At 52.0% G+C, this 23,172-nt stretch overlaps 1 protein-coding gene across 2 annotated transcripts in view; it reads right to left on the bottom strand.

Moving 5' to 3' along the window:
- Positions 1 to 3,674: 3,674 nt before the first annotated feature.
- LOC103316520 overlaps positions 3,675 to 23,172 on the bottom strand; it is a 218,758-nt gene continuing 199,260 nt past the window's right edge. Inside the window, exons 4-6 of one of the 2 annotated variants that reach the window (XM_031928540.2) lie at positions 16,971 to 17,365; positions 6,477 to 9,168; positions 3,675 to 6,363 (exon numbers count right to left, since the gene is read on the bottom strand). In XM_031928540.2, the coding sequence (XP_031784400.1) occupies positions 6,065 to 6,363; positions 6,477 to 9,168; positions 16,971 to 17,365 (3,386 nt within the window). In that variant the 3' untranslated portion in view covers positions 3,675 to 6,064. Of the gene's footprint in view, positions 9,169 to 16,970; positions 17,366 to 23,172 lie in introns of both variants that reach the window. The other variant, XM_016988100.2, reaches the window with a different exon arrangement.

Genomic DNA, 23,172 nt, shown 5'->3' on the forward strand with positions numbered 1-23,172 from the left:
CAGAGTGTGCGCTAATTGAAAATCCTACGAGAGTCCGAGATCGAGTTTTCGGTTTCGATTTAGATCGTTTAGGCAGCGATAGCGGGCCCATAATCGATGCGCGATCGCTTCGGAGTTCAAAACGAGTTGCGGCGGCAGATGCACGATGATACGCTAATTTTTCTTGTAAGTAGCGCTATATCCCGTATAGCCTCTCGCGTCGGAGATAAGGAAACGTAATTATGAGATAGCCGGAGAGAGTCAGCTTTTGCTGGGGCATAGGGGATATATGCACACGATGCGCTTAGGATAAGTCGCTGTAGAGGCTAATCTACGCGATGTTTCGGGGGGCTGTATGTCGATACGCGGCTCAATTGGACTCTAAGAAGGTAGTTCGAACGCTTCGTTAGAATAATGAGCCTCGCTGCGCGAAATTGAAACAGTGACTGGTCGCTTCCTTTCAAAGCTATATGAGGTGTATGATACTCCCGACTAATTCGAATCGAAATTATACAACAAGCCCAGACACGGTAGCCACAGTCGGCAAAAACAACGGCCCGAGGAGATCGACTTCGTCGGCACGCGTTCTCCGCAAAACTCGTAGTTTCATAGCCCCCTATTCTTTATAGTCCTCCTCGCGGCACGCCTATAACGCGCAGCCGGCGGCGACTGGTCATTACACGAACGTTCTCGCGTCTAATTTTTGGCTGCGATTTTTACGAACCCGGTCATTACGCGCGTATACGCAGAGGTCTGCTGAAAATCGACCAGGAGGTGGATTCAAGCTGGGGTCTAGGAGATGCACGCGCGGTCGTTCAACCGAATAAAAGCCGCGAGTCGTCGTCGCGCGCGATAAAGTTTACGGAGAGCTTGCGCGCGCGCTCGTGAGAACTGGAGAGTCGGTGAATATTTTTTCACGCCAGACTGGACTGGCTTTGCGGGAGAGGGATTTTGAATATTGCAAGGAAATATTTGTTTGTGTTTTCAGGGAGAACGAGCGTAGCCTTGAACACGACGGATAAATACTCGGGTAGGTCGCGACGACGTCAGAGCTTCGCTGACTTAGTGGTAGCTTCAGGAAGCCGTAAAGCGCGTTGCACGGAGAGTATATGGAAAGTGGAAAGAAAGAACCGCGAAGCACTTGATCGGCGATTCAGCAAGAGTATAAAACTTTAAAGTCAGCGCAGTTGAGTTCGAATTTTCGAGATATTGTTAACTCAAATCAGGTGACAGAAGATATAGAACGCACTTTCCCAATTGCCTTCGCAAGACGTACTCGCCACGCTGAGTAAGATACAGGAAAATATACAGACGAGAAAATGCAATCGTCAATGCAGCGCGCGCTATAAAGTCGCACTCCCTCTCTCGCGAGCGAGCTATAAACCGACGAGAGCTATCCACGCAGGAGAACGTAAAAAAGGAAGGAAACTCGCGGAGAAGAAGACTCCCAGCGCAAAAAGAAGCGAGTTTCCCTCTCTCCGACAGCGGCAGCAGCAGCGGAGTATATACATACAGACAGCTCTCTGCTGCAGCTGAACGGGGGAGTCGATGGGCGGCCGACGATAGCCGGAGACCGCCTCTCTCTCTCTCTCTCCCTCTCTCTCTCTCTCTCTCTCTCTCTCTCTCTCTCTCTCTCTCTCCTCTCGGCCCAGTTGTCTTTTATCTCTCCTCCACGTCATTCCTCCTCTCCTGCGCGCGCGCGCTCGGACAGCGCCTACCTGTCTTTCTCTCTCTTTCGCTGTCTCTCTCCCACGCCGCGCACCTGTCATCTACACGAGCTGCCGCTAAGGTAGTTGCTCGCTCGCGGCTATCTCTCGCTCTAAGGTCGAAGCCACGACGAATCCATTTATCTCCCCTGCGGGGCTCTACACGTATACAGTATATATATGTGTGTGTGTGTGGGGGGGGGGGGTTTGTCTGTACATGCAACGCCTGGGTTTTATGCTCTACGAGCTGGCTCTGCGGATGCTTGGCGGGAGATGCGCGCTGCCGCCTCGGTGTTATTGCGCTACGATACGATTTTTGAGAGCTAGCCTGATGTAACCAACAGCTGCTGCAGCTTTGAACTTTTTTTACTGCTATTTTTGCCACCAGCCGTCTGGCTTGATATATAATGTGAGATTTTTTCGGGAGAAAGTTATTATTGCATACTTTTAACGAGGCAGCTGAACGCGTGATTTTTCGAACTGTCACGTGCGAAAATCACGGCCGATTTCATTTCGCACCTGCAGCGGCAATTCACGTGTCTCATTCGAAGAATAATTTTTACTCCAGGCGTGGATATAATGCGCGACGCGCAACAAAAAGAACGCTTCACGCCACGATCACAATCTCTCTTCTTTTTCTCATAATTTGACTAATACATATAACCTACTGCCGCCTGTGTATGTGTGTATAGTATACGCGAGTTCGAGGCTAAGTTATATATTAACGCTCGCCTTGACACTGAGGCGCGGCAGCTACTCTGTGTACATGCAAGGCGGAGTCGAGCGAACGAAAAATAAAAGAAAAATTCGAAAACCGACAGAGAAAATCAAACGTATCTAACATCTCGACGTTGCAGCAGGTGCCTTTATAATTACGGCTCATTATGCAAAGGATTTTTTTCCTACGCTTGCGCAACCCGCCGCGCCGCGTGTGTACAATACAGCACCTGTTGGCGCGACGACGCACTTCCTCGAAGACTCATTGTCTACATTCTGACGCTCGTCATTATTCTATTCTAATTTTACTTGACACTACCGCGCGAGCTTTGGGAATACCGCGAGCATTTAGCTGTACTACTTGATATCCAATTCCGCTCGATCAAAGGTCGTCGCTGGGTATATACGAAGGTCGGAACGATCAAGGCTTGAGAGGAAAAATTCGAGAGGAAGGTTACGTGCAATTAAGTGATTTGCACTGGACCATCTTCTCCCTGCCCGGCGATGTCCGTCGTCGTGATTCTCTTGTAGACTAATTATCGTGCCACCGCGATGTCAGTCGCGGTTTTTTCTCCGTTTGTAAAGGATTTATCGAACGCTCGGATAAATAAAAGAGAGGTTTGTTTAAAAAAGAAATAGTTTCGAGGTGAGAATAATAATAAAACAACCGAGACTCGAGCGCGTTTAAATTTTTCAGAAAAGTAATTGAAAAGATTAGCCGAAGCCGATAACGAAAGTGATACCCGCCGCAGCCGATGTACTAAAAACGCGTCGGAACAAATAGAGCAACTAAAAGACAAAGCAGTGATCATCTCTCAAGGTGACGTATTTGCTCAGAACCCTCGGCTCTTGGCGCGACGGTTTGATTAACGAACGACCACTTTTCATTTCAGAAATATCTCCGAGAGAAAGAGCGAGCGAACCTTCGCGAAGAGCATAAAACGAGGGCAGAGCCGGGGTCGATCGTAGGCGTGGCCAGGACAGTCGGTCTGCAGCAGCAGCTCCGGCGCACGCGACTGTCTTCGTTTTTGCGCGTCGCGCGCGCACGAGAAATCGGAGAAAGAGAAGCAGCGAGCGGTGGGAGTAGCCGAGGAGAAATAAAGAAGCGGAGCTCGGTGAACCGAAAAAGACGAGCGACCGGACGATTCTGGAAAAGAAATAGGCGGAGTAATGCTGCGGAGATGCGGGACCAGTGATAGTACTCGCAGTAATCACGAGGAGGACGTACGCGCTAGTGCGAACGAGAAAAAAGAGACCTATATAGGCGTCAGCTTTAATTTTCATAGGTATTTTTATTTTTTTTCATAATGATGAATGTTCATTTTATAATCGATCTATAATATATAATACATCGTAGCGTTTCATTTATACATAATTACAATTGTAGATATCGCGCGTTGCTTAACGCTTAATAGTTGTGAAATCGATCGCGACTTCCAATTCACCCCTTACAGACACACACACTTATTATTAGCACTCGCTCGACGTCGTGTATAGCTCTCTTCGGCGGTGTAATCCGCGCGCATTTGAGATTAACTGCGATAAGAGTGCGATGATTATTTCTTCTGGTGTGAATGCGGGTACGATAAAAATTAAACGCAGTAGAGTTATTTACAATATTATATGATAGAAAGCCGTCCGCCGCGACGCTCGAAGGGCCTTTTTCGTGTGATGCAATAATCCTAATAGAAAAAAGTGGAGTAAGTTCCGCGCGCGGCTGCAGTCGCCTGCTACTACTGGCCGCAACACTGGACTCCGTGTTGAGTATTTTCAGCGCACTGATCAAAATTAATCGAGCAGCGAGAGAAGTTCTGGATTCTCGAGCCATCGGGTCTATGTCAAATGGGTTCGCGCTTTCAATAAATAAATTTAATAATACTAGGCGTGAATCGCGCGCACTTTACGAAATTAAGCGAGCTAGATTGCGACGATAGCCCTCCTCTTTTTGATTCTTCGATTAGCCAGACAATTCTCATTTCGACTAACTTTGTGTAGAGAGAAAGATAGGTAGAGAGATAGAGGCGTTTCCGATAATGGAACAATAAATAAAATCAATCTAGAGCGCGCGGCGCGTCCGCCGCTTTGATTCACTGGTCGCGATCTCCCAAATACTTATTTATTTTTTACGTGATCGCCGCCGCGCTGTGCGTGCCTTTAGTTTCTTTTCTTTTTCATATATACGTTTGTTAACAATCGTTACGCGGTACACATCGATTAGGTGCTACGTATATTTACAGTGTGCGACGATGCTAAGAGTTGCTTCTTGATGCTTATTCAATGAGTTTAAGTAGACAGTGTGCTTTGTTTTTTTGCTTTTCGTATAATGTTATTCTTTTGATACAGAGACGATTGACGTTATCACAATGCTCCGCGCTCATTCTCCCCTTTTCTTTTTTCCTCTTTTAACCCTCGTCTTATTTGTATTTATATAAACGAACAAAATTTGCACATAACACAACGAATCGCGCACTCTGACGAGCGCCGATATCATATATAGATCATCATCGTATATTTATACTACGTCTTATAACGTGGACGAAACACATCTCATAATCTCGCGGGCAAACAATTCAGCAGAGCTATTCGAGGTTATTATGTTCACTGATTTTTCTCTCTGTCTTATATGATACAACGCATAGCATGCGCTCGCCTCGCACAGCATTTATACAATATCTTCAATCAGACTATATGGATACGAGTGTCGCGTCGCGACACCGGTCAGAGGTATAGTACAAAGTTCACATTTACATTCACACAAACGGATACACGCGCACTCACACGCATACGCATTCACAGAGTATGTATAATATAATGAGTAAAATCACACACGTCTATGAGAAAACGAAAGTCGTCCTCCTGGCCGCGTATTGCACGGTAATTCATCATCATCGTCGTCGTCGTTGTCGTCTCGCTTTTGGCATCACAGCAGTGGATAATCCGGGGCCCGGAGTCGTAACGCCGGGAAGAGTGGTCACGAGCCGAGTTCTCGGTGAGCCTGGGGGTCGCGAGCGTGCGCGTCCCTCACGGCTCGCGAGGTGAAGATGCGCTCGCAACCAGGTACCGTGCACCTCGCCTCCTCCTTGCTAGCCTCGGGCTGCGCTGCGGCGGACTGTAGATCGGCCATCCGAGACAGGTGCTGCTGAAGGCCAAAGTGACTGGCGAAGGCCGGAAAGCCTACGGGTAACAGTAGCGGATGGGGCGCCGGGATCCGGGCGGCAGCCAGGTCCAGCGGATAGCCCATGCCGGCGTCGGCATAAAGCCGGGCCAAGAACTCGCTGTGTTGTTGGTGATGGTGCTGCTGCTGGTGATGGTGGTGGTTGAGCAGCTGGACCGGATCCGCTGCGTCGGGCAGCATCAGTTGCGAGGGTGGTGGCGGGCTGGACGAGGTGGACAGGAGCTTGCGATGGAGGTTGAGATTGGCCGAGTGGCGGTCGCGCGAGCGCTTCGAGGGAAAGGCCGCGTTGCAGCCCTCGACGCTACAGCGGTGCATGAGCTTGAGATGGACGTTCTGGTAGTGGGTCTTGACGCCAAAGTGGTTCTGGAAGAGCTTGCCACAGGCGGTGCAGCGTCGCGGGTTCTCCCGATCGAGAGGCACGGCGTCGGGCCCACTTCCCACGGCGACAAAGCCGCCGTTCTCGTAGCGCGCGTAAGCGATCAGGCTGTTACTGTCCGTATCCATGGCCGCTGTGGAGGGCGAGGCGCTGGATGAGCGAGAGCCATGAGAGGAGTTGTCCAGGATGCTGCTGTCCAGCAGCGACTGCGGCAGCTGCTGCGGCGGCGGCCTCTGGCCCGGGTCCTCGGGGCTGGTAGAGCGACGGCCAGGCATCGAATCCGTCTCCTCGAGGTGCTGTTGGTGGTTGTAGTGGTGGCGGTGGCGGCGTAGGTCCTCTGCTGGAGTTTCGTCCTCCAGATCCTCCTCCTCCTCCCGCGCCGCCAAGCCGTACGGCAGCGTGATGCGACCCTGCGACAAGGACTCGAGTTGACGAAGAGCATTCGAGGAGTCGAGGGATAGGTCGTCGGCAGTGGTCGGGTGGCTGTCGATCGAGCTCGGGGCACGGGAGGTTGTGGGCTCACCTTCTTGACTGCGCCGCGGCTCCTCGCCCTCCTCCTCGGCTGCCGCCGCTGGGGCTTCGCTGCTGCTGCTGGGCTGTTCGTCCTTCTCTTTGCGGCTGCTACGGCTGCCACTGCTGGGAGGTCGTTCATCCCGTTCTTCCGGTTGCTGGTGTTGGTCGTCTTTGATGGACCTCGAGACCTCTTCGGAGATGGAGTCGTGTTCCGAATGTTCGGAGATCTTGCGCCTCTTGAGCTCCTGGGCGGACTCCTGATCGGCGCAAAGCTCCTTGGGCTCGGGGCTAGCCAGGCTCTTGGACGATCTGGCGCTGCTGGCGCGCGAGCTCAGATCTCTCGGTTCATTCTGCTCTTCGGCGTCGCGGTGCGAGTCGGTTGGCGAACGCGAGCCGGCAGGCGAGGGTGTGTGTTTGCGGTCCTCCGCTTCGAGCCGCGACATGGACATGTCCTCGGGCTGGTCCTGAAAGACGGCGTCGTTGGACGAGTCACCGTCGGTTGAGGAAGAATGAGCCTCCGCGGGCACGGCGCAGCGCGTCGGGTGCTGGGATTTGCGCTTGCGCACGCCCCGACTGTGATGGCCGGCGAAGGCCGAGCCGAGCGAGTGGGCGCTCATGGCGAATGAGTGCTGGTCGGCGTTCATCGAGTCGTTGTCCTCGTTGCTGTCGGCGTTGCTGGCCATATCGTCGTCGTTAGCCAGGTAGAGCTTCGGCCGCTTGGCCAGACTGAAGTCGGCGGGTTGCTCGTCATCTTCGTCATGCCTGAGTCTCGCGTCGTCTTCGTCGCCGACCACCACTATGCCGCCGTCCTCGTCATCCTCGTCGTCATCCTCGCCGTCGAGGGTGCCCGCTGCGGAGCGATTTTGCGAGCTGGGCGACACCGCGGAGGCGTTCGATCCGCTTGACGTCCTGCAGAGCGAGCCGCTGTTGACGGTCGTGGTGGTCGTAGAAGCTTGCAGGGTCGAGCCACCGGACGAGGCGGATGCTGCCGCAGCAGCAGCCGCGGCGGCCGCCGCCATCCTCTGCTGAGCTACGGCCTCCTCGTAGGAGCGTGCGGGGTTCTGCGACGCGGCGAGATCGAGGTGCTTGAAGTCGAGGGCGCAGAGCGAGGCGGGCGAGCGCAGGTCTGGCGGCGGCGTCAGCAGCGGGAACGAGCCGAAGGGCAGGTGATTGAGGTGCGAGCTGGGCGGCAGGGGCAGCCCAGGTTGGTGGGGCGGCAGTACGAGCGCGTGGGCCATGGACGAGCGGCCATCGTGGGGCGATATCTTGCGGCGTAGGTGCGGCGAGTGCAGCTTGGGATTCGGGTTGGCCGAGTGTCGGTTGCGCGAGCGTCTCGAGCTGAACATCATGCTGCAGCCTTTGACCGTGCACTGGTGCATCTCGCGTAGATGGACCGCGCTGAAGTGGATCTTAAGGGCACCCTTGTCGCAGAAAGTCTTGAGGCAGACGTTGCACTGGACACGCTTCTTGCCGGTGGCCGGGTTGATGAAGGGCGTGCCAAGGTTCGGCGGGATGTTGGCCGAGGCGCCCCACTGGTGCTTCTTGCCGGGCGAGTTCGGCTTGCGTCCCGGTACGCCGGGTGGCCTGCCGAGGGGCGCGTGCTGGGAGGACAGCGCAGCGGCGGCGTGTCGCTGCTCCTGCTGCGCGGCGTGGTGAGCCGCGGAGGAAGAGGACAGCTTGCCGGAGTCGCGCCTGCTGAGGTTGAGGGCGCTGCCCGAGTTCTCGTCGTCGAGGAGCTCGTCGTCGTCGTCGCTGCCGAACTCGCTGCTCTTCTCGCCGGCGCTGTGAGCGTCGAGGTTGGCAGCCGCGGCGGCCATGGCCATGCTGGTCTTGCTCATGATGGATGCAGGCGGGTAGTGGCCGTGGTAGCTGGCCGAGACGCTGGCGAGCGAGTGACCGAAGGCCGCAGACGAGGCCGCGGACGAGACCGGCGCGACGGGCGACTGCTGCTGCTGCTGGGCTCCGGGCCTCAGGCCGCCGGGACTGTGCGGGCTCTGGGAGTGCACCCGGCCGGACTGGGACTTGCGCGAGGCGTGCGTCGTTGACGAGGAGAGAGGCGAGTGTCGGTCGTTGACGTTGATGCTGCTGGGGGCAGGCGGCGCCGGGATCGGCGGGAAGGTCGGCAGCCCGAGGGTGCCGAGCTTGCGGAAGTCGAAGGGCTGCATGTTCTGCAGTCGGTTGAGCGGCGAGCTGAAGGCGGCTGCCGCGGCGGCCGCTACTGCGGCTGACTCTAAACTGCGGGGCACCGGCGGCGGCGGCGAGCTCGGCCGACTCGAGGAGCCGTAGCCGGATGAGTGGTGGTGCTTGGGCGGAGTGGGCGAGCGCAGCGAGGAGTGCTGCTGGGATATCGAGTGGGGCGGCAGCGGGGCCGGCTGGGGCGGCGGCGGCAGTCTCGAGCCCGGAGGCGGCAGGCCACAGTGCAGCAGGTGCAGTGGAGGCGGCAGATGGGCTAACGGCATCGTCGGGGGCGACGGTCGCCTGCTCGGTGACATAACATCCGCGTCGTGGCCGGATGCGCTCGAGACTTGAGCCTGGTGACTGTGATTACTCGCTCCGGCTCCACCACCACCACCAGCGGCGAGCAGGAGCTGTTGCACGAACGGACGCGTCTCGGCGAATCTGAGGAACTGCTGCAGAACCAGCGGCTCCTCCTCAGCCGAGCAGATGCTCCATCGGTCCAGCACCGGGCCGTTTTGCGAGTCCTGGAACAGAAAATCAACACACGTCTCTCTTAGTACACTGCCCTATTTTTACTGGTAATTTTCCACGCGACTGTGCGCGGCCGAAAAAATACATCGCGTGAATTTGTTTATACGCGGCACGCCGCGGTTTATTTCCGGCCACTCCTCGGCACCAAATATTTACCCCCGATGTCCTCGTTGACCACGCCACGATCCGGCCAACCAAAAAAAGGGAATTGCGCTTATTTTTATCGAACGATCATTCTCGATCTACTTAGCAGGGGAGCCGCGGCGTCTCGAGATCCAGTTTGTCTCGTCTTTCGCTGGGCTGTATATTTACGCATTCCTGCGAGCGCGCGAAGTAACGCAGTAGGCGACGAATATAGCGGCAAACTCTCTGTATATTTCTCCAGACCGGAGGATTTCTCGGCGCCGAAAAATCAGAAGCGGCCTCCTCTTTTTTCCTCGCGCTCGCGCGTGTCTCTCCGGCGGCCTTTGTTATAGTAGCTATACATGGCAAAGAAAATAAGCGCGAGTTTTGATTACACGCGCGTTTATGTAATTTCAGAAAAACAAGTCTGAGTTTTCGAAATCACGAGGACGGTTGGATGTTTTCACGGATCCATAGCGAGAGAGAACGAGACGCAGGGGAAAAAAGATAGGAGAAAAGAATCGAGTCCCACCTCCTTTGTGCTGCTGCCGACGACGCGACGACGGCGAGCGCACGAATCCCAAGCTGTACAGGTATATATACATGCATACAGCGAGCGATGCGTGACGCGTCTAAATTCCGCGAAATTGCTCCTTCTTTCGAATCGTTACGTAAAACGGAGCAGCGGCAGCAGCATCAGGGAGTCGAGAGATGTTAAACTGCGAGACGAGTGGCTACACACCGTGGGACTCGAATTTTCAATCTCGCACGCGAATGAGGCTGTGCTGTACGCGCGACAGGAGCTGATGTGCAGCTGAGAAGATGAAATTATCCAGGTCGAGTGTGCGCGCTCGTACATACATCTCTCTCGTGAAAATTTGAAGGGACGAGCGAGAGATGCGTCTATTTTTGGCGGCCTAATGACGTTTAATTATTCAACTCCATTTCGACTCTTGAAAAATTGACGAGGAAAAATGTTATGCTGCAGTATTAATACACCCGATCTCTCTCTCTCTCTCTCTCTCCCTCATTACGAAAGACACACTGAACAGCTCCGCACGTGTCGACAACAGCACACATTGCGCGCGCGAGAGAGATTTTGCAGGCAGGTCGGCGAGATGCACGTATGTGTAACGGTTCTGCGGCGACAGGAAGGATTCGCTGGATTAACGGGGGCCGAGTGTGTCTGTGTGTATAATACATGCGTCGAGCGGCGAGAGAAGGATTGAAACCGCACCTGGATCTCATGTGTGCCGCCGCCGCCGCTCAATGAAACAGTTCGCCGAGCGGAAAAATGCCGGACGAGAGAAAACGCGCCGCGAGGAAATTGTCGAAAGTCGCTGTACGTTAGTCGCGCTATATATTTTATTCTCCATACTCTTTTCGATCCGTATAATTCGAGGTTCTCGTTTCGTACCGCGAAAATTCAACTCTTGGAATATTCAATAATCCGATGATCCAATTGTTCTCTCGCGACTCTGTGTATAACCACGCAAAGTAAACTTTCCCGTCGGCGATATCGCGCGTGTGTGTATACTAAGCTGTACGATGCATAGCGCGCGCGAGTGAAGGGAGCCGTACGTGTTCCAGCGAGTGGCGTCACCTGACGGCAGACGGCCGAACTGAGCGCGCGCGTTTTCCTTGCGAGTCGCGACTGCAACAGCAACGCACACACACGAGGAAGGTGACTGGACACTGCATATGATTTCACGCTCGGCTGCAGGCTCGCGTCTTATAATATACCGTGTGTAGAAATCGTGAAGATCTCGTCTGGATATCCGCTTTTAAATTGGATTGCACACACACACACACACACACAGCAGGGCTGTCTTTTTTCCAGACGACAAGGTTCTCCGTGAGTGTGCCATGCCATCAGTCACCTTTCTCTACAGTGGCTCCGAAACCCGACTCGTAAAAGACACTTCGAAGTGTGCCTTGTACACATATCCCTCCTGCGCTATACGGCTGCCGCTGGCGCAAGAAAAATACCGAGACAATGCGATTGTCGGATCCGATAGCGCCGGGAGATGCGTGTTTACATTCGCCTCCTTTTTTTCGCCTTTGATATAAAGCTGCTGCTGCTGCTGCGGTTTCGTAAGTCATATACCGTTTGCATCGTCGAGAGGCTCATCATCGAGAAGAATGTCCGAGTGTCAAATATTGCGTTAGCTCTTAATGTTGGAATCCGGTACCCGACCCGCGGCGAGCGTGTGTCCCTTGGCGGTGCTTTTTCAGCGCGACGAATAAATTCAAGATGCTAATTTTCTCTCGGAATCTCCCTCGAACATCTTTGAGCATTAGCCGGGCGAGAGCTTTTTTTATTATTTATCCGAGGAAGCGGAAACGGAAGAGACCGTCGTGTGTGACGGACGGAGGAGGCCACTCGTGCCTTTGCTCGTGGGAAATTACGCGGTGCACACATACACACACGGACACTAATTGTTCTGCTACCGCCTCCTTGTCTCCCTCCGTTTTTTTTCTAACGCCGCGCACCATTGTGCTTGCGCGCGCGCGCGAGCGCGTTCGCGACGATTACCGCGTCTTTTTACGAACCTTCCTCGAATGGGAATAAAGGTGAATCTCTCTCTCTCTCTCTCTCTCTCTCTCTCTCTCTCTCTCTCTCTCTCTCTCCCTCTAGCGCAGTGTTTTTATGCTTCGAGTATAAGTGAGCTACTGCACGCGTTTTCGCTCTCGTTTCGTAAGAGCTCGCGCGCGCGCGGGTGTAAGTGTACACGACGCGGATGCGCAACGACTCGAGCGGGCTTTTATACATGTATACTCGTGTGTACGAGAGAGTTGTGCGAGGAATTTTCATTGTTGCCCCCGCGGATAACTTTTTCTTCCTGGATTCCGTGGCGGCTCTCGTTGACACGTTTATTGTGCCCCGGCGGCTTTCGATTCTACGCTAGAATTGCGTCAGAGCACGATTTATAAAAACGCGGTTCGCAGAGACGTTCTACGCGGTAAACAAGCGGCAACTCCGGCGAGGATACAATTTGCCCGTAGGCTCGCACACACACGCGCGATTAGCATAGGCGCGATGACAAGCGACTCGATGCGGGGACACGGAACATTGTGGTATAAAAAAGCTGAAATTCCTGAAAATCGGAACGAATTACCCAATCCGGGCTGTCGGCTTTTTGTCGAGCGAGCATTCGTCAGATCTCGGGCGGAAAAACCTGTGCGAAAGAGTCGAGCCGAGGGAGTGGAGATGAATAATGGAGACTGCGCGACACCTGTCATTATGCGCGCGTTTTTCCTCCGGCGGCTCGCTGCGTTTATTGTAATAATCGATTTCAACAAGTTGCACCGCGGACACTTTTTAGCGAGGAGGAGAGCAGCCTGCATGTCCAGAGTGTGTTTTATAGCAGTATTCTTGGCACCCTTTTTTACGCGTTATATAGAAGAGCGACGCGGATTCTCGTCCGAGAGCCAGCGCGAGCTTCGTTTACTTTTGCTTATTTTTAGAAATTTCTCGTCACACTTGTGGAACGCTCTCTCTCTTGCGCGCGCAAGTCGCGTAATTGCGAGATGCGACTGTATTGATGTATCTACAGTAATTTTCAAAATTTTCTCTTTTTTTTACACAAGAGTCGATGCGTATAATTGCCGGCGAGGCTAATTCGTCGAAGCAGTTAGCCGCGTAAAGACACAAAATACCCTAACAAGCCCGTTACAAAACAATCTCGCTGCGCTCTGTGGTCCGGCTCGCGCATATAAACTCGTGCATCGTTAAGAAAAAAAACGAAAAGGCCACTCCGTGCGTAATAAAGCAATCGGCGGCTACTGCGACTTTCCCACGCCGCAGAAACATTAATATGTACACGCAGCCAGCAGTACTCTGCGCGCCGATCGACCGGCCAATTTGAATGTCTACTCGCTCGAGGACGTTTTCCACGTTGGTTCACGTATCTACACAGAAGCAAAGAGTTGCAAGAGAGAAGAAGAAAAAAATCGCGGAGGTAGTAAACGAAGGATGGACGCGATTCGTCATGGGCCGGCGAGCCCTTCTCGCGTAACGGCGAAAACCATTTGGAAATTCCTCGGGTTTTATCGCGCGCGCGGAAGATTCGCGACGCGTGCTGCTGTTGCTCAGCTCCTGCTGCTGTATTTTATACACACATATATATAGACAGCGGAGGTGTATACGCGATGCTGGGGGTCGTAAATCTTCGGAGGAACGAAGCCCCGCGAGTTTTCTATGCGGGAGTGGATATGCTACTTCCTTGTCGTGTGCGAGAAAGGGAGTGGAGTGAAGGACTACTGGCAACTGACTTTGTGTCTCTCGATTTTTCCTCTCAGTTTTATTTCCTACGAGGAGAGGACGCGTTGCGTTGTTTGCCTCTTTCCTCGCGCGCAGTTAACGGACACTTGAGATTCTCCGAAACTGGGTTCGCGCGAGCGTCTTGCTAGTATATACGGATATTTTTCTTATTTTTCCCGAGCAGAGGGTCCCGGAAGCGGCGACAGGTGGTTTGTACATACCGAATTCACTCTCGTTAACGACTACTTATATACTCGCAGCCGCAGCGCAAGAAGCCATGAAAAAAGCTGGCGATATTCCTTGAGCGCATGCGAAAACGTTTTCTCTCACTCTGTGCCGTGCCGCCAATGAAAAATAATGACAAGCGCGCAGTTGATGTTTCTCGGAACAATCGACGCGAGAGTCGGGGTAAATTAAAACGGCTCCGGATTTACGAGCTGTTCCGGAGAGGTAGAAAATTCGCTAATGAAACGTTCGACAGAAAGAGAGAGAGAGAGAGAGAGAGAGAGAGAGAGAGAGAGAGAGAGAGAGAGAGAGAGAGAGAGAGAGAGAGAGAGAGAGAGAGAGAGAGAGAGAGAGAGAGAGGAAGAGAGAGAAAGAGCAAGCGAGGATTTTCATAATTTCGTTGCGTGCGTGAGCCCGCGCGGAATTGCGACATTTGACGTTTAATGCACCAGCAATTACGAATGTGTGTACGTGTGTGCGCGCGTGTGTATACTCTGCGGGATGACAGGCGCAACGACTCGTTATTGTCCGATAAACCGATTGCTTTAATTGACGCGCGCATGACGATTTTTCTTCTATCGCTCGCGAGCTTATATCCGCGCGGCTCTAATCACGGGATTATTATAACTGCGCTGCAGTCGCGCAGGTGAAATATGAAATAGTGATGCGTAAGCTTCGGAGTCTGCTTTGCATCAGATAGTTTGTCATTATCCTCATTAATATTCTCTCGCGAGTCGACGAACGAATAGTTCTAGTCCATCGATATACACAGACAGATGTTATACTTTGTAGTCAGTCAATACGCATGCACGAGTTGTAGAAAAAACTTCGAGTGTGTCGATTTTGAAAAACAGTCTTTACGACGGAGGCAATTAGCTATTACTCACGTACACAATAAAATCGCTGTCGTCAATTCAAATACGCGATAATTTTTCGAAATTTCCAACGCAATGCCGCGGGACAAAGACTCGACCGAAGCGTGCACGAGAAGGACATCTCCCGCGGTAATCTGTATGGAAAATTTGTCCGCGATTATCGTTAAAAATCCGCGGCGTGCACTGCCCACGTGCGCAAAAAAGTTCCGCGGAATCGAGGAGAGAGCGAGAGCGCATTATCGGTGTCGCGAGGGCTCACTGGAAATCCGATCGCGAACACGATATCCTCTCTCCGGATACTTTAATACGCATACCGAGAGAGAGAGAGAGAGAGAGAGAGAGAGAGAGAGAGAGAGAGAGAGACGCGAAAAAATAAAGGAGCGCGCGGGGACATCGCTTTAATCTCGCGCCCCGTGGCGCGTACAGTCCGAATGCAAAATATCCAATGCTATTCTACAGCCGCGAGAGAGTAAGAGAGAGAGAGAGAGATAGAGAGAGAGAGAGATAGAGAGAGAGAGAGAGAGAGGACTCGTCGAGGGGGGAAACCGGTTTCCCGTACGCTTAATTTCACGCTAACGTCGGCGCAATTCAGTTTACACGGATACTCCTGAACTTTTCTAATGCGCCGATGTGACAGCGCCGAGGGACGAGTCTCGGGATCGATGAGCTTAGCCTTCGGATTTCGCCGATTCTTTTTTTGTTATAGTTAGCGGTTTTTTTTGCGGTTGGTTTTCGGTTTAGTGTATGAGGGGCTATGTACACACACGCGCACTGTACTCGCCGTTGCTGCTGCTGCTGCTGCTCGGAGGTTTTTGGCTTAGTTTATTACGAGGCACTTGTTTGCGAGTTTTTCGTTTTCTTGCACTTATTTCGAAGCATTGTTCATCGGATCACGAAGCACACTGACCATCATCTTGTACATATTACACGCGAGTCTTTCTATACGCATCGCACTGGTCTTCTTGAATTTCGGCCAGTTTGAAGGTGTATTACGGGCCGCAATTTGAGCGTCGATCGTCACCGCTTGTCATAATGTCCATTCCTTTTGAAATTTAAATTTAGAAATGATGTCGTCGTCGTCTTCTTCGTCACCGGCTTCTCGGTTGTCGTCATACGGAGAGTTCCTTTGCAGTGCGCTGCAGCGACGGGTAAAAAATCAATCGATCATTTATCACGAGCCGAAACACAGGATCTGCTCTCGATTGACTTTGAAATCACGAACGCTGATGCATAGTGTGTCTGCTTCTTCTTCTTCATCTTCTTCTTCAATGGCTGTCGATCGTTCATAGCGGCGGCACAGTCATCGTCGCACACATTTTCACACGCGATTTTTCACTTATTGCTCCGAAACACGCACTGATCGTCGATTTCATCGTCCGATGATTTCACTGTTCGTCCCGCGACTATTGTCACCTCACTGAATTCTTTCTTCTCAATAGTTCGAGCAACAGCACAGCAGAGTTCTAAGTTTAGTTTTCTATTTTTTTTTTGTCCACCACTATGTTTATTCTCGGGACATTTTTCTCTTCTGTTTATTTATGCGAATTAGTGTCATTAGGCGACAAGCATTAGTAGAGCGTGTGTGTGAGTGTATGTGTGTATACGTGTGTGGGATGTAACCGTAGGCACAAGTGACTGATGTTAGCGCGCGCGGCAACATTAAGAGCTCTGCGACGGCGACGATATTTCGCGGGGCAGCGAGAAAGAACGTCAAAAGGTGTGTCGCCGAGATAGTGAGTTGGAGATAGAATGAGAGAGAGAGAGAGAGAGAGAGAGAGAGAGAGAGAGAGAGAGAGAGAGAGCACTATACACTGATGCTGAAACTTGAAAAATGAAGGATTGACAGAAAAAAGCGAGTCGCTCGCGGCGAGACGAAAATACGAGAGATAGAGAGCTGGACGTTGACGACGACGGCGACGGCTGTCAGTTTAAAGAGTGCGCGAGAATGTATTTTTGGAGCGAGCCGCGCACGTCTCGCGTCTTTTTGACACTGCAGCAAGTAGAGCGCGAGTCGCGCACACAAAACACACACGTGACGAGCCGTCGGACACACACGATCGATGATCTGCGCGACAGCAGCGGACGAAAAGTGTTTTTCTTATTAATGCGCACACCTTCCACGGATTTATATTTATATGTATGCGACACATGCGCGAAGACACTCCGGGAAAGCGTTATACACAAGAAGATGACGATGATGATGATGATGATGATGGGCTGTATAGGGAAAGCTCTCGGCGCGGGAAATTTGAAAAGCAAGTGGACAACGCCGAGGAGATAAATAGGAGAACAAAACACCAAGACTCACCTGCAGTATGTATCCGCGAGTGTAGTCCTCGTGAGTCCAGCCGAATGCAGCCAGGAGCCTGGTCACTTGCGCGTGCGGCAACTGGTTGAACAACTGATCGAGCAGAATCTTAAGCCTGATAGGCAGCGCGCGCGATCCGTAGAGCACGAGAGAAGCGACGTCAAACGCGGCCGTCGGCTCGACAGTCTCTGAAGCCGGTGGCCTCTCCTCCTTCTCCGCGAGTCCGCTCGCTCGCCGCCGCAGCTCCCCACTCCTCGTCTCTCCTCCGCCGCCGCCGCCACCACCACCACCCTCGTCCTCACCCCTACTGCCGCTGCTGCTACGTGGGCCGGAGGCGACATCCCCACCAGCCGCTCCGCCACCCTCGAGGCCGATGCTTGACAGTCGCGCGAGCGCTGGAACACACACAGAGACATGCACACCGTGAGTTCTCTCTCTCTTTCCGAGACATCGGCTGCTGCCGGCGTCGAGTAGGCTGAGGGGGGGGGGGGAGCACCGAGTGCTGCGCGACTGGGAGAGTGGCGCCCTCTGAGCGCTCATTCTGTGATTCCTCCTACTCCGTTATACGCTGTGCGCTCACGCCCGCGCGCAGAGTCGCGCGAGCAGCCTCTAGCGCACACACCTAGCATTGTATACCTATACGCTCTCGTTCTGCCTCTCGCAGCTGTGTCTTTTGTTGCTTCCTTCTCGCTCATTCGTCCTCCCGCGTACATGTCATACGTTTACTCGCGGACCCTGCCCTCCCCCACCCACAAGTCCATTCCCCTCTACCGTCGGAGATGCGTCTCGCCTTTTTTTTGTCCTCCTGCATGTACTGTATCGCGCTCTGCTGCAGCGACTTTCTACATCCGAGATGGACTTGCTAGCTTTTCCCTTCTTTCTCTCGCAGCTTTCGAGCATCCCTGTGCGTGCAGTGCGCACGGATGGGAGAGATCGCGAGGGGGGAGCTGTACTGCCGCGGCTGCTGCTGGCTACCGAGTGCGTTCTCGGATTTTCTCACGAGAGTTCGAGAGAGAGTTGCGAGGTATCTACCAAGTCGATGCTGCTACCGGCAAGGACGACGGAGAGAAGGAGTAGCGTGCGACAGCTCGCGAAATTTTTGTTGCCACTTCGTTATGCATTTACGTAAGTGTACTTACATGATGGTCGCATGAGACTCGACGAATGAAATGTCAATTGTATAATAACTGATGACTATTTGGTGTACCCACGAGACAATGAGCGTCTGTAATATAACATTGCGCAAGGATCTTTTCGCGCAGTGTACTATATAATATTAATTTGTGCGAAGGGACAGCCGTAGAATGCTCGGCATTTTAGGGTGTGCAACATCTCGTCGACATAACAATTTGATTAAGGTATTCGTTTGGAAATGCCAACTGTTAAGATCTTGCGAAAGCCTCGGATGTCTTGGATGACGCAGTTTCGACGCCGCGCGCCAGCGTATTATATCGAGCTGATGTATTGTAGTGCAGCGATTATAGCCTCTCCGCGCGCGCGTTTGATCGATTAATTGTCTATGTATAAGCGCATCTGACTCACGACTCGCTCTCCTCGTTACTTTAATTTTCCCGACGTCAATTTTCGAATCGATTTTTTGCATTCTGAGCTGCTTCGAAACTTTGCTCCAATTCACTCCGTTTGCGAGAACGACTCGCGTTACAGATGATGACCGTCGTTGGTCGAAATTCGATGTATATTATAGGTATATCGTATGGCAAAATGAAGTATTGCGAATCAACGAAGACAAAAACGAAAATGAGCAAAGTATGAAACTCGGAAAGGTTATCCGAAGGCGCGCTCGCTCGACGCTTCGACATACAGCTAGCTTTTTAATTAGTACACGCTCGATGAGTACAGACGCTCATCCATTCTTCGGTCTCGTATACTTATACATACATATGTATCCTGCGTAAAAGTAAAAGTTGTATACACCGCGAGGCTCAACGATTGAGCCATAGCTGCGCGCATTCCAAGGCCTCTCGCTAGCACTTTTTATTTCGCGTTTAAACAACAAACCCCATCAGCTGATGTTTTCTTTGTCTCACGCACTCTCTTTCTCTCTACGCTATATTGCTATCGATTGCTTACTCCAGTCGTTATTCGCGTAAACGCTCGAGTTTGCACAAGACTAATGCGCGCGTACGCAGCTTTCTTCCATCCGTGGTACATCCCCGAAACTCATCGCGGCAGCACTTGCCGCACTGCAGCCCAAAAGGAAACGGGCTCTCGCAGAAAAGAAAGGCTGCAGGCACGTCCGACGTACACTGATAAGATTCGCGCGCGCGTGCGCGCGTCAAGCCAACATCGCTGGACGCGTCCTGAGGCGCTTTCCCTGGCTATATAGTCGGCGCGCGGCGAATCCGTCACGCTTTTCGCGCGTTACGATTCCATCGTGCACGAAAGTTTGTTCCATGCATAGCCGCGCGCGCGGCCTCTTGAAAAGCCATACCTTCCGCGGCCGCGTAAACACATAGATGCACACAGCCGCGCCGCCGCGCGTCGATCTTTATCCATACCTGATGCACACGCTGCCGCTGGTCGTCGGTCTCTGTTTTTCGCTGTATACGTCTTTCTTTCTCTCTGGCGGGCATGCTTACCGCGCGCGAGTTGGAGATGCGCGGAAAAAAGGTCTGTATAGATATACGCCGAGCGCGCGCGCGCGGAAAAATCGGATGCACGCGCTGATTCGAGGTTTCTCGCGCTCACGGATTATCTGCGCCATACGATCTGATGCGGTCGGCGCTTTGCTTTTCGCGAGCGTTCATTTACCCACGCTCGCTTTTAATGAGAAACTTTTTCGGGTAATTACTCGTCTTGCGAGCGCGCGCGTGTTTTAGAGAGAAAAGCGCCGCCGCCACCGCCGTGTGCTACGTCGGGTATGGCTATGTTTATTGCTCTCTCTCTCTTTCTCGGCGTGGTGCGATGCGTAGTCCGTCTCTGTGTTGATTCAATTACGATTTTAATTGACACACGCGCGAGTGCGCCTTAAATCTATCAAACGTTTTTACGGACGCGCTCGTGTGTGTGTGTGTTCATTAGTAAGTCTTATTTCGCATGAGTTATGTCGTTAATCGCAATCAAAGCTTTTTAGACAACCGCGTCTGCGCGGGATAGGTAAGACTCGTAGGTAAGTCCTTTAGTTACACTATTGTTAATTAAGGGTCCGTTATGTACAGTCGCATTCAGTGCAAAACACATGCGATTATACTCTCGATATTTTGGTGAATAATCTACAATACCAGCGCTCGGATATAATATAACGAAGCGCTTGATACCGCGCGCGTTCCACTTTTTGATCTCATTTCCTAAAGGATGGATTATAACCGCGTGATCCGGCCGGGCTAATAAAAGACGTGACTGCTATAATGCAACCGGGCGTCCCATCGTCTCTGCATCAGCGACAGGATGAATGGGGCACTCTCCCTCCTCCTTCTCCTCCTCCGATTTCTTCGATTCAAATCGAACGCTAATTATAACGCTGGCGCGCGCTGCTGCATGCAATCACCAGAGCTCTTTAAGAATTTTTTGTCCGCGCCGCGTATATATAATAATCAATACGTGCAGCTTTATACGTGTATACGTACACACACAGAGGTAGAGGTAGAAGAACGAGGAGGGGGATACACAGGCGGTTGCTGCTGCTGCTCAGTTGATGGCCTTTTCTCTCCTCCGTTATTGTCGCTCTCGCGCCGCTGTGCGCTGCGGCGCAGCGTCAGGGCTGTGTTTGGTCCGCTTGCTTGCTTGCTTGCGCAGCGAGTGGCCGGCCCTGTTAGTGTATTATACGCGCGCTTGCCGACAAAAAAAGTCATTGAGTCATCGAGTGATTGGGCGCCACTTGTCATTAATGACTCTCGGATATTTTTCGATTTAAATGAAGAGCAGAGGAACCTGTTTTGTGTACCGCCGTCGCCGCCGTTGCGATGGATGGACCGCGCGCGTATTTATCGCGCTTTTAAATGAGCCCGGTAAAAAGGAGATATAGCCTGTTTACGATCGTAAATTTGAATTTTAGCGCAAGCGCCGTCTCAACTCTTATTCGATGATAAAATTATAATTGATGATTTAATTAAATGCGACATGGGCGTCCCGAATTAGATATTCGATTAGTCAATCCTTTCATCAGCTCGTTGCGCTGATGTGCGCTATAAATATTCTTATAGAAATGCCGCAAACAAAGCTCTATAATGCATTTCACTCGATGAGCGGCGATGCGCGAACTTTAATACGAATCGCGCGTATAAAGGTGAAAACTCTTGCACTCTCGGCTGTACACGACCCACTAATCCCCGGGAATAAAAAGTGTGCTGCGTATACACACTCTCTCACTGCATCGCGATGCCCTCGAGTCGTGTGCGGGGCTCTCAAAATTAAAGCTTAGCCGGAAGGGATGAATGAAGCAAAATCATATTTCCTGCACCGGCTCCGTAATAAACAAACGGGATTAACCTCCCGCGCGCGCATCTAGACGCCGGTATATATATACATATCTCGGGATTGCGCATCACCCAGCTCATGTGCGTTTTTTTTGCGGCCATTATTTCGCGCAGACTCGCCCGGTAGCCGAATATCGGGTTACCCGACGCTCTGCTGCAGCGAATTTCACTTCCCTCTCGCTTTTTTTCATATATGCTCGTCCGACGACCGCATATGTATCGGATTTTTGGAACGTCGCGCTAACGTCAATATTTGCTTGGCTCTCACTCCGGCTTCGCGAGATTTTCTTGCTTTTTTCGGCGCCAGCGATCATATATACGCCCGGCGAGTTTGCCGCATCATACGTTGATGGGGAAAGCGGCAGATAGATGTGCGCTGGATTTTTTCCGAGCCACGCGAAAAATGCGTTTTTTTTCTTTCTTTTTTTTTTAATGGAGGAAGGGAAAGAATTTCCGCCGCCAGCGATTGTATATGAAGCGATGGGGATGAATCAATTTCGCCGAATTTAATTAGATATCGATTATTGATGTTTGCGATTTTTGGCTCGGCCAACAAAATCGAGTTTCGCTTCGACGCGATATTGCAAATAGCACAACTCCAAGAGCGTATACAGAGAGAATAATATGCGTCACGCGTGATTCTCGGATTCGGTGTTAAAAAGGTGCATCGCCTCGACGTAACAAATGATACTCTCGATAATTAGCGGCTCCTTTACTCGCATACTCGTCACGGTATGCACGTACCAAAGAAACTACACGAGAGCGTTTGCATGCGTAACGACCGACCTATACCCCTCGTCTCTCTCTCTCTCTCTCTCTCTCTCTCTCTCTCTCTCTCTCTCTCTCTCTCACTCTCTCTCTCTTTTCGGGTCTGGGCTGTGCATACCCCCACCAGGAGCCGGGGGACTCCTCGTCGGTCGGGCCCCGAAAGCACGAGTATAGTGTCAATGCGGTGCGTGGAGCAGCAGGTGCACTGCTCGGTCCGGGCCATTGTATAGAAAAGTGCAAGATAACCTTTGGAAATTGCGTGCGAATGACCGGGTTGACAGCTCTCGCGCGGCGAACAATGGGCCGGGGAAGTCCCTTCGGCTATATGACAATGGTCCGCGCGGCTTTTCCTCGGACCGAATATGGCGCTCTCCTGGCTTTTGCCGTAAGCTCGGGAAATATATGATCCGGCGTTGCCGACTTTGACACCTTGGAGAGAGAAAGAGGCTGTCTCTTAATGATCGCGCGCCTTGGAACTAGGTGCGAGAAGTTGGCTTGTTCCGCTGGTGCATATACGCATAGCTTTCACTTTGAAGGGTCGAGATTTTTTGAATAATAAGTCAAGTTGATTATTATTTTTGGAAATTTCGCTCAGTTAAGGGAGCTTGAACTTTCTTCTTAAAACAATTCGATTGGAAATTCCACGGGTTCTATGCGTTAGAATGAGTTTGTCCATAATCGTATGCAATGAAACTAGACAATCCTGAAAAGTTTTGCGTCTGTTCTTAGCACCGATGTCGTTAAAAAAATGCAGGTGTAAGTGGATGTCGTGAAAGATGCATCAGAGAAAATTAAAAATGCGTATAGCAGCTATAGTTTAGACGCCGAGACACGGAGATGTGTAAGCAAGTATCACAAGTGCAACGGAAAGAGCCGGCAAGTCTCGGAAAAGGCGAGCTGAAAGTGGGCGACTAACTCCCAAAACGCGCATAAATCAGGCTCGGTGAAAATGTCGTGACAGCGCTGCTTTTGTCGGAGCTCCGCGTAGCGCCATGAAA

This window comes from Nasonia vitripennis, chromosome 4 (genome assembly GCF_009193385.2).
Source record: "Nasonia vitripennis strain AsymCx chromosome 4, Nvit_psr_1.1, whole genome shotgun sequence".
Taxonomy (NCBI): domain Eukaryota; kingdom Metazoa; phylum Arthropoda; class Insecta; order Hymenoptera; family Pteromalidae; genus Nasonia; species Nasonia vitripennis.